Source organism: Pseudophryne corroboree, chromosome 4 (genome assembly GCF_028390025.1).
Source record: "Pseudophryne corroboree isolate aPseCor3 chromosome 4, aPseCor3.hap2, whole genome shotgun sequence".
Lineage (NCBI taxonomy): Eukaryota > Metazoa > Chordata > Amphibia > Anura > Myobatrachidae > Pseudophryne > Pseudophryne corroboree.
The window spans coordinates 680,763,604-680,779,972 of NC_086447.1; the positions used below are offsets into that span (position 1 = coordinate 680,763,604).

Genomic DNA, 16,369 nt, shown 5'->3' on the forward strand with positions numbered 1-16,369 from the left:
TGTAGATATAGTTTAGCAACTGACTGTTACAGCTGTTGTTGCGGTAGTTTGTTTACATTATTAATTATCATGTGATTAATATAATAGGAACATTTACATATGAATCAGTCACTTATTTTTTATATATTAACAGAACATAATTAATTCTACATTGTGTGCTGCTGTCAATAAAACTAAGTTGTATTGTTTTTGGTGTTTATATAATATCTTCTATATTAAAACTGTAAATAGATCAGTGTTGCAGATTTGGAGGACAAAGTGAAGGAGCACGAGGGCTATAATTCCGAGCTGCAGGATGTGGAGAAGTGGCTGCTTCAGATGTCTAGCAGACTGGTAACGCCTGATCTAATGGAAAGTAGCAATTTGGAGACAATTACTCAACACTTGGCAAATTACAAGGTACTGTATTGAAAATGTAAATACAGGTTGAGTATCCCTTATCCAAAATGCTTGGGACCAGAGGTATTTTGGATATCGGATTTTTCCGTATTTTGGAATAATTGCATACCATAATGAGTTATCCTGATGATGGGACCTAAATCTAAGCACAGAATGCATTTATGTTTCATATACACCTTATACACACAGCCTGAAGGTCATTTAATACAATGTTTTTAATAACTTTGTGTCTTAAACAAAGTTTGTGTACATTGAGCCATCAAAAAACAAAGGTTTCACTATCTCACTCTCACTCAAAAAAGTCCGTATTTTGGAATATTCCGTATTTCGGAATATTTGGATATGGGATACTCAACCTGTTTATCATTTTTAGACATAGAAGAGTAGATAGGCACCAATGGAGTGTTTAAGTTCCGCACCACACTTTTTGTATCAGCCGAAAATGTGATATGTAACAAACAATGTTTTGGTTCTTGTATCCCGCTGCGTTGGCAGGACAGTTATTATTTTTCTGTGTTGGTGGTGCACCTGTAGTAATATACAGTTGTACAGATATACGTTGCGATGTCGAGCGAGAGACCTTGAAAGATACTCTTTTATGGTGCACTCTTTGGTATTTGAAACTATTAAACATTAGTTTATTTAGTTGCAATAAAATAATAGAATAGAAAGTTGCACACACAAATCATATACTTTAATAATAATTTTTCAGTCCAGTATATCTGGGTACTCCTAATACTGACAGTGCACTTTTGTGTATATTTTTCTCACTGTTAATGTAAGCACAGAATTATGGGATAAATGGTTCTCCTATAGGTAAGAGAGGAGATAGTTTGTATTCAGTGCCAGACTATCACAATGGGCGGGATGTACTAAGCGGAAAATGCGGTAAACTCCCTGTTTACCGCATTTTCCTGATGTACTAACCCCCGGCCGGCAGGACAGCGCCGCGGCGGGGTACGCCAGCTTTAGCTGGCGCACGTCCATAGAAGCCTATGGGCTTCTCTCCGCGGCGCTGTGTGAGGGATCCGATCGGATCCCTTCCAGCATGCCCTGCGGCCGCCCCCGTCACCCCGCGCATGCGCAACTGACTCCTGGGGCCGAATCCCGGAAGTCAGGCTGCCGCTGCGCATCGCGGAGGACAGCTCTTATCAGAAGAGCTGTCCTCCGCAATGCTGATCGCATATGTTAGTACATATGCGATCAGCATCGTGGCGCAGGGCGGCGATGGGCGGCGATGTACATTAGTACATCCCGCCCAATAAGTCTACAACAAATGGTAAGGTGAAATATTGATATATATATTTTTTAAATGCTGATATCATGCCCATTTCTATAGCATATCTCTAGTTAAATATATCACTTCAAATAGTCTGGAATGAGTTCTGGGATATCACAAATATACCCATACCTTGTTACCTCGAATAAGTATTTGAAATGGCACCAAACACAAGATATTTTTGCAGCAGTAATGGAGCCTCAAAATTTCATTCCTTGTTACATGTGTTCACAGAGCATATACTGTATAAACATTCCCTTCCTGTAGTTCATACAGCAGTTTTTTTAAATGCACTTTAAATCCTATTATTGTGCTGTTGCTGTAAGGATTCTGTAGAGAAGTGTAACCCCACAGCCTTTGGAAATATCGACTGCAAGACAATATCCATAAATGCACTTTGCTATTAAATTTGATACTCAGTGCTTACATGCACAATTTCCTTCATATATTTCAGCTGCAGCTCGAAAAATAAGAGTACAGTTTTTCAATCATTTGTGCATATAGATACAGGTTTCTTAATAAGTGGCTGTTGGGTAACTCATAGAAAAAGATGATCCATGCCAGTATGCATTAGACACTTCTACTGTCTAACGGTGTGTGGTGGTTTGCAGTGAACAGGTTAATGAGAGCGTGGCCTTTGTTGGCAGGGATCTGCTTTCCTGTCTGCTATCACCCTTGTCACTGTTATGCTAGGCACATTGCAGTGGCATAGAGGGACTACAGCCTGGATGAGAGAGCATGCTTAGTACAGTGCCTGCGTGTTGTGTTCTGCATGCAGTATCTGGATACCGGGCAGGTGTGTCCGCTACCGGAGCTCTGAGTGGAAGCTGCTATCTCTCATGCTGCTGGGTCCTGCTGCGCTGACAGGAATCCTGGAAGTGATGCGTCTAGTGACGCAACGGCAGGATGGCGTACGTTTCACCAGAGGCTTGTTCACAAAGAGAACAATAGATTTGTAGTTTGAACTGATGGGCTAAGAGCTGTGGCTCACAGCCAGAGATTAAGGTGGGGAAATGAGCTGTGTGTTAAGTAATTATATAGCTTGTGTGGAAGTGAGTATTTAAGCGTGTTGCATTGAGGGTGTGGGAGTGATTGCATTGTAGGGGTAAGAGTGACCGATGCCAGTTAGTGGCCGGTGTATAGCTAGCTTGTCTATGTCTGTTTTGCCATCCTGATGAATAAACAGAGGACTTGATTCAGAATATCAGTGTGAGGTGTCATCATCTGGGACTACCTTTATCACAGTATATTTATATTTAAATAAATATAGTCAACATTACTCAGTGAGAAGAAATAAAACCAATAATATCTATGCTAGAGTTTCCCAAACGCGGTCCTCAATCACCCTAATGGTCCAGTATGACTTAAGCCCAGATTTATCAAGCCTTGGAGAGTGAAAAATTGCACGGTGATAAAGTACCAGCCAATCAGCTCCTAACTGTCATGTTACAGGCTGTGGTTAAAAAATGACAGTAAAGAGTTGATTGGTTGGTACTTTATCACCATACAACCTATCACTCTATAAGGTTTGATAAATATGGGCCTTAATTAGTACCTCAGTCAATTTGATTTTTCCATCTGTGCTGAACTATGGATATCTTTAAAACCTGGACTATTAGGTTGCCTTGAGGACAGCGTTTGCCCAATTCTGATCTATACAAATGATGGAACAATGAAAGATTGTAACTAGACTAAAACATTGATTTATTTTGTAGGCTATGATGGAGGATATCGCTGGCTTTGAAGAACGCTTAAACAGTCTTAAACTGAAGGGAGAAACTTTGGTCCTTCATTGTCCTGAGCATTTGCAAGCAAAGTTCAAACAAAATATCCAAGCCCATTTGCAAGGGACCAGAGATAGTTACTCTGCCATTTGTAGTACTGTCCAGCGAGTAAGTATTACTAGATTTACCAGAGGTGGGTAGTATTATCTGAACATGGTCTATGTAATGTTTGGGCATATTTGAGAATTCTTAGTAGATTTAGCTTCCACAATTATTAAAATCATTGTCTTTAATAATTGATGGCCACTGTACGTATTTCCCATGTTATTTCAGGTATATTTAAGTTTAGAAAATGAACTGCAGAAGCATGTTAGTCACCAGGACACTTTGCTGCAGTGCCAGGCCTGGTTCTCCTCTGTACAAAAAGAGCTGGAACCTCGCACCAAAGCTCCACTCGGTCTGGCCGAGGCAACAAAACGGGTAAGTAAAGTGTTAAAAATGAGCAGTGATTATTCAGATGATTTATCATGAGTTTGAGATCCTAACTATGGATTCATAATTGCCAACATTTATTATCTCCCTTCTGGAGGATACAGTAAATGGAGCTGATTGGGTCAAGGCTGGGCATTTCTCATTGTAGAATTGTGTTATATTGGCCCTTTCCTCATGGTCCAGCAGTCTGTTGCGTTATGCTTTCCGTCCTTCCCATTTCAATAGGAAGTGGACGGGAAGGGTTACGTCCTCTTCTGAGAATTCGTGGGACTCCCCAAAAATTGACATTCTGGATGAGTAGATAAATATGTACATGCTTACCTGGTTTCTGAGACTGTTTCAATGTTTCAAAAATGTGTCCCTGGAAATTATTGTCCCTCTAAATGTGCTTATTTGTCAAGGGATCGATTTGCAGTGTCGACAGGGCAGCATATTTTATCCTTGTAGGCATTTGAACTTTGAACATGATGGTAAAGCATCATGTTTAAATTTCTAATGCTGATATGTTTAGAATGCTTTAAATCACATTACTACTGTGTCATCATACTGTGTTTGACAGTCTGCTGTCCACTTTGTCAGTGTCAACACTATGAACATCAACAAATTAAAAAAACAAACCAACAATAATAGGATTTCAATTACCTACCGGTAAATCCTTTTCTCGTAGTCCATAAGGGATATTGGGGAATCTAGTATGATAGGGGTATAGACGGGGTCCAAAGGAGCCAGTGCACTTCAAATTTCTTCACTGGGTGTGCTGGCTTCTCCCCTTTATGTCCCCTCCCACAGGCAGCTATAGGTAAAATTGTGCCATATGAGAGAAGGAAATATGATAACAAAGAGTGGTGAGATTTACATACCAGCACCCCACTAACATATAACAACCAGCAACGGCTGGCAACAGCAACAGCTGAAGTAACCACATAAAGAGAACCTGCAGAAAAGTCAGCGCACTGAAGCGGGCACCCAATATCCCTTATGGACTATGAGAAAAGGATTTACCGGTAGGCAATTAAAATCCTATTTTCTCTAGAATCCATAAGGGATATTGGGGAATCTAGTACGATGGGGACGTCCCAAAGCTTCCAGAACGGGCGGGAATGTGCGGAGACTGCTGCAACACCGCCTGCCCAAACTGGGTATCCTCTTTGGCCAGGGTATCAAACTTGTAGAGCTTAACAAAAGTGTTCTTCCCCGACCAGGTAGCAGCTCGGCAGAGTTGCAAGGCCGAGACTCCACGGGCAGCCGCCCATGAAGAGCCCACTAATATTATAGAGTGGGCCTTTAGAGACTGTGGAACAGGTAAGGCTGCCGACACATAGGCCTGTTGGATAGTAAGTCTAATCCAATGAGCAATGGACTGCTTTGAAGCAGGACAACCCTTTTTCTGCGTATCGTAGAGCACGAACAAAGAATCCGTCTTTCTGATCCGAGCCGTTCACTTGATATAGATCTTCAAGGCTCGCACAGCATCCAACGCTTCTGGAGGAGCAGAAGAGACAGAACTTGACGGAACCACAATAGGTTGATTCAGGTGAAACACAGACAACCTTCGGCAGGAACTGCTGTCTGTTACGGAGCTCCGCTCTGTCCTCGTAAAGACCAAGTACGGACTTTTACACGATAAGGCCCCCAATTCTGAGACACGTTGAGCAGACTCCAGGGCCAGTATCATCACCGTCTTCCACATGAGGTACTTGTCTACAACCATCATCAGAGGTTCAAACCAGGAGGTCTGTAAAAATTCCAACACAGCATTCAAATCCCAGGGTGCCGTAGGCAGCACAAAAGAAGGTTGTATGTGGAGTACACCTTGCAAGAAGGTCTGACCTTCTGGCAACACCGCCAATTTCTTCTGGAAGAAAATGGAGAGAGCTGAGATCTGGACCTTAGTGGAACCCAGATGAAAGCCCTTATTCACCCCAGCCTGCAGGAAATGTAAGAAACGTCCCAAGTGAAACTCAGCAGGCAGATACCCGCCTTCCTCGCACCAAGAGACATATCTCCTCCAGATATGATGATAGTGTTTTGACGTCACAGGCCTGAACCATGGTAGTACTAACCTTTTAGGAAAGGCCCTTGTGAGCTAGGATGTTCCGCTCAACCTCCATGCCGTCAAACGAAGTCGCCGTAACTCCAGGTATATGAACGGTCCCTGTTGAAGAAGATCTCTTCGTAGTGGTAGAGGTCAAGGGTCTTTGATGGACAAGTCCAGAAGATCTGCGTACCACGCCCTCCGAGGCCAATCCGGGGCAATCAGAATTGCCTGGACTCCCTCATTTCTGATGCGCTTGACACCCTTGGGAGCAACGGAATCGGAGGAAACAGGTAAACCAGCCATTAAGGCCAAGGCAACGTCAGTGCATCTACTGCCCTCGCCTGAGGGTCCCTGGTTCTTGAGCCATACCAGTGAAGCTTCTTGTTGAGACGAGAAGCCATCATGTCTATCTGTGGGCAGCACCACCGGTGGATGATCTGCTGGAACACGTGCTCGTGGAGACACCACTCCCCCGGGTGTAGATCGTGACAACTCAGGAAGTCTGCTTCCCAGTTGTCTACTCCCATAATGAAGATTGCTGACATTGCTCTTGCATTTCTTTATGCCCAGAGGAGTATCTTTGACACCTCTCACATGCAGGCTCAACTTTGAGAGTGATGAAGGTGATGAAACTGTGTATCTTGGGCAAACGGAGAAACGCGTAAAAGACTCGTCACACACGCCAACACTTATACCAGCTTTCTCCTAATACCGGAGGGTTCCATACAAACATCATCTGCCAACACGTCCAAACCGAGAGCTGCGCCCTCCGTCCCTGAGAAACTGACAGCATACCGCTGCTCCCACACTGAGCTACGGAACCAGCATATTCATTGCCGGTCTCGCTGAGACCATACGGACCCAGTGGTGAGCATACAAACCTTGGCGGATGGGGAGGTGGTAGCATAGTGCACACTCTGCGAGCTACGCTGAGCAAAACAGCATTCGGACAAACAATAGTTTAATTTCCGTAGACGTTTGGAATTTTCGATGGAATCTTCATTTACTTGCTGCTTTAATTAGTGGAGCCCTATTTGAACTATACAAGCACCCACTGAGGACTGTACCTATTTGCTCCATGAGCTGGTAATCGTGCGGTATAGTGCGGTGTTGATCATCAGTGTATATCATTGTTTTTTATTCTATGTTGATATTTTATGTTATTAATAATAAATTGTCATTGACAAATGCATTTTATATAAGTGCTCCCTTGTAATACTATATATCATTTCTTTTTCCATTATGCTTATATGAGTATTGCAGAGTACTCACTTGGGAGCTGCATTAACCTATATTTATATTATATCAAGGTAATCTTTTAAAAGTGACCATTTTTAATAGTGATGAGCGGGTTCGGTTTCTCGGAAACCGAACCCCCCCGAACTTCACCCATTTTACACGGGTCCGAGGCAGGTTCGAACCTTCCCGCCTTGCTCGGCTAACCCGAGCACGCCCGAACGTCATCATCCCGCTGTCGGATTCTCGCGAGATTCGGATTCTATATAAGCAGCCGCGCGGCGCCGCCATTTTCACTCGTGCATTGGAGATGATAGGGAGAGGACGTGGCTGGCGTCCTCTCCGTTTATTGTTGAACTTGATTGCTTTATTGCTTAATTGTGGGGAGGACTGGGGAGCAGCTGTTAGGATGAGTACAGTGCAGAGTTTTGCTGATAAGTGACCACCAGTTTTATCCGTTCTCTGCCTGAAAAAAACGCTCCATACCATATCTGTGCTCAGTGTGCTGCATAATATATCTGTGCTCACACTGCTTAATTGTGGGGACTGGGGAGCAGCTGTATTATATAGCAGGAGTACAGTGCAGAGTTTTGCTGACAGTGACCACCAGTATACGTTATCTGCCTGAAAAACACTCCATATCTGTGCTCAGTGTGCGGCTTTATTGTGGGGACTGGGGACCACCAGTATAATTAATATTATATAGGAGGAGTACAGTGCAGAGTTTTGCTGACCAGTGACCACCAGTATACTATATATAGCAGTACGATACGGAAGGCCACTGCTGTGCCTACCTCTGTGTCGTCATTAAGTATACTATCCATCTACATTCTATACCTGTGGTGCATTTTAGTTTGCAGTTTGCGAACACAGTGACCACCAGTATACTATATATAGCAATACGATACGGAAGGCCACTGCTGTGCCTACCTCTGTGTCATCATTAAGTATACTATCCATCTACATTCTATACCTGTGGTGCATTTTAGTTTTGCAGTTTGCTGACACAGTGACCACCAGTATACTATATATAGCAATACGATACGGAAGGCCACTGCTGTGCCTACCTCTGTGTCGTCATTAAGTATACTATCCATCTACATTCTATACCTGTGGTGCATTTTAGTTTTGCAGTTTGCTGACACAGTGACCACCAGTATACTATATATAGCAGTACGATACGGAAGGCCACTGCTGTACCTACCTCTGTGTCGTCATTAAGTATATTATCCATCTACATTCTATATCTGTGGTGCATATTAGTTTTGCAGTTTGCTGACACAGTGACCACCAGTATACTATATATAGCAGTACGATACGGAAGGCCACTGCTGTGCCTACCTCTGTGTCGTCATTAAGTATACTATCCATCTACATTCTATACCTGTGGTGCATTTTAGTTGTGCGCAGTATATATAGTAGTAGGCCATTGCTATTGATACTGGCATATAATTCCACACATTAAAAAATGGAGAACAAAAATGTGGAGGGTAAAATAGGGAAAGATCAAGATCCACTTCCACCTCGTGCTGAAGCTGCTGCCACTAGTCATGGCCGAGACGATGAAATGCCATCAACGTCGTCTGCCAAGGCCGATGCCCAATGTCATAGTAGAGAGCATGTAAAATCCAAAAAACAAAAGTTCAGTAAAATGACCCAAAAATCTAAATTGAAAGCGTCTGAGGAGAAGCGTAAACTTGCCAATATGCCATTTACTACACGGAGTGGCAAGGAACGGCTGAGGCCCTGGCCTATGTTCATGGCTAGTGGTTCAGCTTCACATGAGGATGGAAGCACTCATCCTCTCGCTAGAAAAATGAAAAGACTTAAGCTGGCAAAAGCACAATTTTTTTGAAGTGCCATCCTGCCTGACACTGCAGTGCCACTCCTAGATGGGCCAGGTGTTTGTGTCGGCCACTTGTGTCGCTTAGCTTAGTCACACAGCGACCTTAGTGCGCCTCTTTTTTTCTTTGCATCATGTGCTGTTTGGGGACAATTTTTTTGAAGTGCCATCCTGCCTGACACTGCAGTGCCACTCCTAGATGGGCCAGGTGTTTGTGTCGGCCACTTGTGTCGCTTAGCTTAGCCATCCAGCGACCTTGGTTCGCCTCTTTTTTTCTTTGCATCATGTGCTGTTTGGGGACTATTTTTTTGAAGTGCCATCCTGCCTGACACTGCAGTGCCACTCCTAGATGGGCCAGGTGTTTTGTGTCGGCCACTTGTGTCGCTTAGCTTAGTCACACAGCGACCTTGGTGCGCCTCTTTTTTTCTTTGCATCACGTGCTGTTTGGGGACAATTTTTTTGAAGTGCCATCCTGCCTGACACTGCAGTGCCACTCCTAGATGGGCTAGGTGTTTGTGTCGGCCACTTGTGTCGCTTAGCTTAGTCACACAGCGACCTTGGTGCGCCTCTTTTTTTCTTTGCCTCATGTGCTGTTTGGGGACAATTTTTTTGAAGTGCCATCCTGCCTGACACTGCAGTGCCACTCCTAGATGGGCCAGGTGTTTGTGTCGGCCACTTGTGTCGCTTAGCTTAGCCATCCAGCGACCTCGGTGCAAATTGTAGGACTAAAAATAATATTGTGAGGTGTGAGGTGTTCAGAATAGACTGGAAATGAGTGGAAATTATGGTAATTGAGGTTAATAATACTATGGGATCAAAATGACCCCCAAATTCTATGATTTAAGCTGTTTTTTAGGGTTTTTTGAAAAAAACACCCAAATCCAAAACACACCCGAATCCGACAAAAATTTTTCGGTGAGGTTTTGCCAAAACGCGTCCGAATCCAAAACACGGCCGCGGAACCGAATCCAAAACCAAAACACAGAGCCCGAAAAATGTCCGGTGCACATCACTAATTTTTAAAAGCTTTAGTTTTTAGTGGAGCGCCTAATTTAGTAATTATATATTTTATATAATTTTTATTTGCACATGTGTAGTGTCCTGAATTTGCTTTAGGAGGGTCACCATAGTGATTAGGGGCATAGCCCCGGAGAGGCCTTCCTGAATTTGAGTGACCCATGAATGAATGGCATGGGTCATCCAGCAACCCGCAATGACCGGCCTTTTGATATACACCTGCTGCCATGTTCATAGATTTGGGTGTAGTCTCTATTTTCCTTTCCCCAGGATCCTTTATGGTAAAGGAGCCCAGGGCAGGCAGCACCCCCTTTTACACAGTCGAGAGACTGATACATCAACCCCTGGGGGTTTCTCACAAAATTTCCTATCATCAGGAGCAAATGGGAAAGTGCGCATAAACTTTTTGGACTCTTGGAATTTTTTGTCTGGATTTTTCCAGGCCAGCTTGGATAGGTCATCAAACTCTGCAGAATCAGGGAAAGTGACACTAGGCTTGTTTTGTGTAAAGAAAAATGACTGCTGTGATGCAGTGTCCTCTAGAGGGAGCTTTAACACGTCCCGTATAGCCACAATTAGGGGATCAATACCCTGAACAGAATCGTGATCCCAACTAACGGGGTACAAGTCCTCCCCATCCTCCTGTACATCCTCATCTGTGTCAGATAGTAGAGCATGCAAACCATGCTTTTGTGGTCCTGCACGAGTGGGGGGGGGGGCTGAGCAACATCTACCCTAGCAGCTAAATCTGCAACAGCCTGTTGTAGAAGCTAAGTTTTCTGAACATTAGCAGTGAGCTGGGATAACATATCAGACATCATAGTTTTAAGAGACCCTAGCCAGTGGGGCTCTGGATCCTTTACCCCAGCCCCTTCACTGATTTGTAAAAATTGGCTGCATTGTCACATGAAACAGAATCAGATGATAATGGAGCAGTGACGTGCGGTGCGGTCAATGGCTGGGGAGGCTTCTCCACTACATCCCCAGCAGCACAACGTAGTGCCCCTCTGTAGTGCCAGTTACACGTAGTGACCCCCCTGCAGTTACACGCAGTGACCCTTCTCTGTAGTGCCACTTACACGTAGTGACCCCCCCTGCAGTTACACATAGTGACCCCCCGTAGTGCCAATTACACGTAGTGAGCCCCCTGTAGTGCCAGTTACACGTAGTGACCCCCTGTAGTGCCAGTTACACATATTGAACCCCCTGTAGTGCCAGTTACATGCAGTGAGCCCCCTGTAGTGCCAGTTACACGTGGTGACCTATAGTGCCAGTTACTCATAGTGTCCCCCCCCTGTTGTGCCAGTTACACATGGTGACCCCTCCTATAATGCCAGGTACATGTGGTGACCTATAGTGCCAGTTACATGTAGTGACCCCCCCCTGTAGTGCCAGTTTCACGTAGTGACCCCCCCCCCGTACTGCCAGTTACATATAGTGACACACCCTGTAGTGCCAGTTACACATGATGACCCCCCCCCCCTGTAGTGCCAGTTACATGTAGTGACCCCAGTCTTAGATGTGGGGATGAGCTACCCTACCTGCCCACACTACTTCAAGTCACCAGCCCCTCTCCCCTGAGTCCTGGCAGAGTCGCCGGTGGGACAGTGCAGGAGGGAGGCCCGGTGCTGCTGCTGAGTGTGTTGCCTGAGAGGAGGAGGAGAGCGCCGGCCGCCACTTCTCTGTGCTTCCCGACGCCACCTCCGTGCCCGCTGCCACATATTGGATGATGATGCTGCTGCGCTTTGCTCTCCCCGCTCCCCGCAGCTGTCAGCTGCGCCTGCGGAGTAAAAGAGATCACCGGGTGCTGGCGGCGTCGGCTTCTACAGGCTCCCACTACCAGCAGCAGCAGCAGGTGAGGAGTCAGGACCCATTGATTGGCAGCTCCGAGTCCCTAGTCCCGCCGCCATTTATGGGCGATTGGATCAGCAGATCCAGCAGTGGATCCGCTGTCCAATCACATGTGCCTTGGTGACACCCCTAGCTGTACAGTCCCAGTGAGGCTGTCAGCTGACTTTATCACAGTAAAAACTAATAAGTTCTGTCCTGTAGAGGACCCAGAGAGTGTACAATTGCGGCTCTCCCCCTTTGTTACACCCCGTACCAGATATCCAGCGTGTCTGAGGAGTCAGGAAGCACTGTGTGTGCTGTCCATGGCTGCAGTAAGCAGAGGAAGGTGCTAAAATGCGTCTGGTCCCGTTCTAGTTAGCTCCGCACCCCCTCACCCCCAATGTCGCCAGAGCTATAGTTATTATTTATACTGGCAATGTCTCCTTTCAGCTTAAAAACATCACAACAAGTGCTAGTTTAAGCGATTGTGAGCCAGTTCACATGGGGGATCTTACCGGGCCCCATTCCCCCCAGGAGGGTCCCGTACGCCGCGCCCGCGCTCAGCCGCACAGTGAACCGGGGCCCCCAGTTTGTACTCACCACAGGTGTCACCTTCAGGCAGTGTTAGTGGTGTGCGGCGTGCTGCGGCTGTGACAGCCAAGGCGCAGTGCCCCGCTGAACAACAGTCCTTCAGGATGGTGGTCCTGCAGTGGGGAAGCGTCTCTGCACCTCATAAGGTCGGTGACCGTCCCCCCCCTCTGGGCTTCACAGCGCCACCTCCGTGCCCGCTGCCACATATTGGATGATGATGTTGCTGCGCTTTGCTCTCCCCGCTCCCTGCAGTTGTCAGCTGCGCCTGCGGTGTAAAAGAGATCACCGGGTGCGGGCGGCGTCTGCTTCTACAGGCTCCCACTACCAGCAGCAGCAGGTGAGGAGTCAGGACCCATTGATTGGCAGCTCCGAGTCCCTAGTCCCGCCGCCGCTTATGGGCGATTGGATCAGTGGATCCAGCAGTGGATCCGCTGTCCAATCACATGTGCCTCGGTGACACCCCTAGCTGTACAGCCCCAGTGAGGCTGTCAGCTGACTTTATCACAGTAAAAACTAATAAGTTCTGTCCTGTAGAGGACCCAGAGAGTGTACAATAGTGGCTCTCCCCCTTTGCTACACCCCGTGCCAGATATCCAGCGTGTCTGAGGAGTCAGGAAGCGCTGTGTGTGCTGTCCATGGCTGCAGTAAGCAGAGGAAGGTGCCAAAATGCGTCTGGTCCCGTTCTGAGTTATCTCCGCCCCCCCAATGGCGCCAAAGCTATAGTTATTATTTATACTGGCAATGTCTCCTTTCAGCTTAAAAACATCACAACAAGTGCTAGTTTAAACGATTGTGAGCCAGTCCACATGGGGGATCTTAGCGGGACCCCCCCAGGAGGGTCCCATACGCCGCGCCCGCGCTCAGCCGCACAGTGAACCGGGGCCCCCAGTTTGTACTCACCACAGGTGTCACCTTCAGGCAGTGTTAGCGGTGTGCGGCGTGCTGCGGCTGTGACAGCCAAGGCGCAGTGCCCCGCTGAACAACAGTCCTTCAGGATGGTGGTCCTGCAGCGGGGAAGCATCTCTGCACCTCATAAGGCCGGTGACCGTCCCCCCCTAACACCCACGGTGCAGGTATGCTGTTGCCCAAACAGCATACCAAAAATAACAAACATTAAAAGAAACTGAAGAAAACTCTCTGGAGCTCAGAGATGTGCATCCTCTCCTGAGGGCACTTTTTATTAAACTGTCTGTGTGAGGGGGCATGGAGGGGAGGAGCCAGCACACCCAGTGAAGAAATTTGAAGTGCACCGGCTCCTTTTGACCCCGTCTATACCCCTGTCGTACTAGATTCCCCAATATCCCTTATGGATACTAGAGAAATACAGTATAATAACCAAGTTCATTTAACAAGTGATGATGAAAGTGCAAAGTCCACCTAGACCAGTGTTACACGAACATTCCTGGTTTCAGTGATAGCCATGCTTGAACACAGATGGTTAAATCAAAATAACTGAGGTACTAATTAAGTTTTCTCAAGTTTCCTTGAAAGCTCAAGTATGGCTATCCACAAAACATGGACTGTTAATGTGCCTTGAGGACTGTGGTTGGGAACCCCTGATCTGGACACTAAATCTATGGGTTGGGTATGTGTGACCACCAGTCACAATACAGGCGGCGGGATCTCGACTGTTATGTGGCTGGCAGGGGGGTGAGAGGAACAAAGCCCCTTGTGGGTTCGCTGCAATCGCCACGCAGTGGGCACGGTGGCGCGCTGCACTCGCCACAGGTTCTATTCCCATTCTATGGGTGCCATGGACACCCACGAGTGGGAATAGTCCCTGATGGTCGGCATGCCAGCAGGCGGGATTTTCAGATGCCAGGATCCCTGCGTCGGCATTGTGACCGGCAGTCTCCTGACCGCTGGTCACTTAACCGCATCCCAGATTTACCTGCCAAGCAGTCCAGTTCTTGCATATTATACTGTAGTAAAACGTGGCAATTATGCAACCAAAGTTTTACCATTGCACGTAAATTAATTTGAATGTCAGTGTTTATTTTAGAGGTATTACTTTGTTTCTTGGCATTATATGTGTCTAACCAGGCGAAACACTACAGAACCCTGCAGGAGCAGGCCAACACTTACTTGGATCTCTTGTGTACAACTTGTGACTTATCTGATCTTTCTGTGAAAAATGTTGCGATCAACATTCAGCAAACAAAGCAGACTGTAAGTACTTCACTGGATTTATGGCCAGAGAATTGTGTGTGCTCCATAGCAACCAGAAAATGTTTAGAAAACTGCACCTCATCAACCGCATGCAAATTACTTTATCATGGGGGGTCATTCCGAGTTGATCGCTAGGTGGCATTGTTCGCTGCGTAGCGATCAGTGTAAAAAATGGGTAATCTGCGCATGCGTATGCACCGCAATGCGCACGCGTGACGTACAGGTACAAAGAGCTTTGTGGTTTTGCACAGGTTCTAACGACGTTTTCAGTCGCACTGTCGGCCGCAAGAAGATTGACAGGAAGGGGGCATTTCTGGGTGGCAACTGACCGTTTTCAGGGAGTGTTTGGAAAAACACAGGCGTGCCAGGGAAAACGCAGGCGTGGCTGGCGAACGCTGGGTGGGTGTGTTACGTCAAAAGCCATCCCTCCAATGTTAGAATCAACGCACATGAAGAGTAAGTCCAGGGCTGGTCTTGTTTTGCACAAAATATGTTTGCAGGCGCTCTGCTGCACAAGCGTTCGCACTTCTGCAAAGCGAAAATACACTCCCTGGTGGGCGGCAATGCGTTTGCACTGCTGCTAAAAACTGCTAGCGAGCGAACAACTCGGAATGACCCCCCATGTTCATTCTTTCATGTCCTTTTGTCTGCTTGATTTTAAAACTGCTGCAAAAAAAAGTCACCAGATCAATAAAGAAAAGGAGACTCATGTAGAAATGGAGACTGTTTGTGCCATGTTTGCCACAAATAGCATATTTATCAGCTGCTTATATATATAGCCAGTTCTTCAAACTTGGCATAATTCCCATGTTTTGGAGCACATTCTGCGCATGTGATTTACACACTATGGGGTCATTCCGACCCGTTCGCACGCAGCAGTTCTTCGCTGCGGTGCGAACGGGTCAGAACTGCGCAACGACGCCAGGACCGAAGAAAGCGATCGCAGGCCCGATCGCAAGAAGATTGACAGCGGGAAGTAGGATCGGGGCATCTTTTCACCGTTTCCCTGGGCATGGTAAGGCGAACGCAGGCGTGTCCAGGCGTTTGGAGGACGGATGTCTAAAGTCACAGCCAGGGCCTTCATCACTGGATCCGTCGCACTGGGTAAGTAGGTGCAGGGCTAGTCTTGTTTTGCAGGAAGCTTTTTAGCGTAGCAGGGCTGCACAAGCGATTGCAGCCTTGCTATGATAAAATACACTCCCCCATAGGCGACGTCAAGTTGATCGCACAAGCAGCAAAAAGTTGCTACGTGCGATCAACTCGGAATGACCCCCTAATTGTGTACAACTCAGTAATACCACTTTCACATCGCAATGCCGGGTCACATCTGGGATTTGGAAACAGGTCCTTCCCGGGTGTGACCCGGCATTGGACCCTTTCAGACTGGCTTTCCGACCCGGCAATATGCCGGGTTGCGTTGCATAGGGGGCGGAGGAGGCATCGGTGGCGGAGGCGGCGTTGGGAGATCATCTCCATGCCGCCTCTGCCTACACTGTGAAAGGGTCAGGGGTCGCATTGACCCAGCAACCCGTTCACACTGCACCTGGCCTGGTAATTACCCTGGAATAACCCTTCTTTTTTCCCAAGTTAAATTACTGGGTCAGGTGACCCAGGAATTTGGGAGTGACCCCTTTCACACCGCACAGTGACCCGCGTCGACCCGGAAATATACCGGGTCTATACCGGGTTATTTGTGCGGTGTAAAAGAGGTTTATGAGTCCCGATGTGTCTACTCAAGTATGGAGTGGGAC

The 16,369-nt window shown here is 46.8% G+C and overlaps 1 protein-coding gene across 15 annotated transcripts in view; it reads left to right on the forward strand.

Annotated features, from left to right (window-relative positions):
• Nucleotides 1–16,369, forward strand: part of SYNE1 (spectrin repeat containing nuclear envelope protein 1) — a 965,679-nt gene that overhangs the window by 611,706 nt on the left and 337,604 nt on the right. For all 15 annotated transcript variants that reach the window (XM_063917854.1, XM_063917860.1, XM_063917859.1 and 12 more), the window contains 4 exons: nt 232–399; nt 3,394–3,570; nt 3,736–3,882; nt 14,493–14,618. In XM_063917854.1, coding sequence (XP_063773924.1) covers nt 232–399; nt 3,394–3,570; nt 3,736–3,882; nt 14,493–14,618 — 618 coding nt within the window. The remainder of the gene's footprint in view (nt 1–231; nt 400–3,393; nt 3,571–3,735; nt 3,883–14,492; nt 14,619–16,369) is intronic.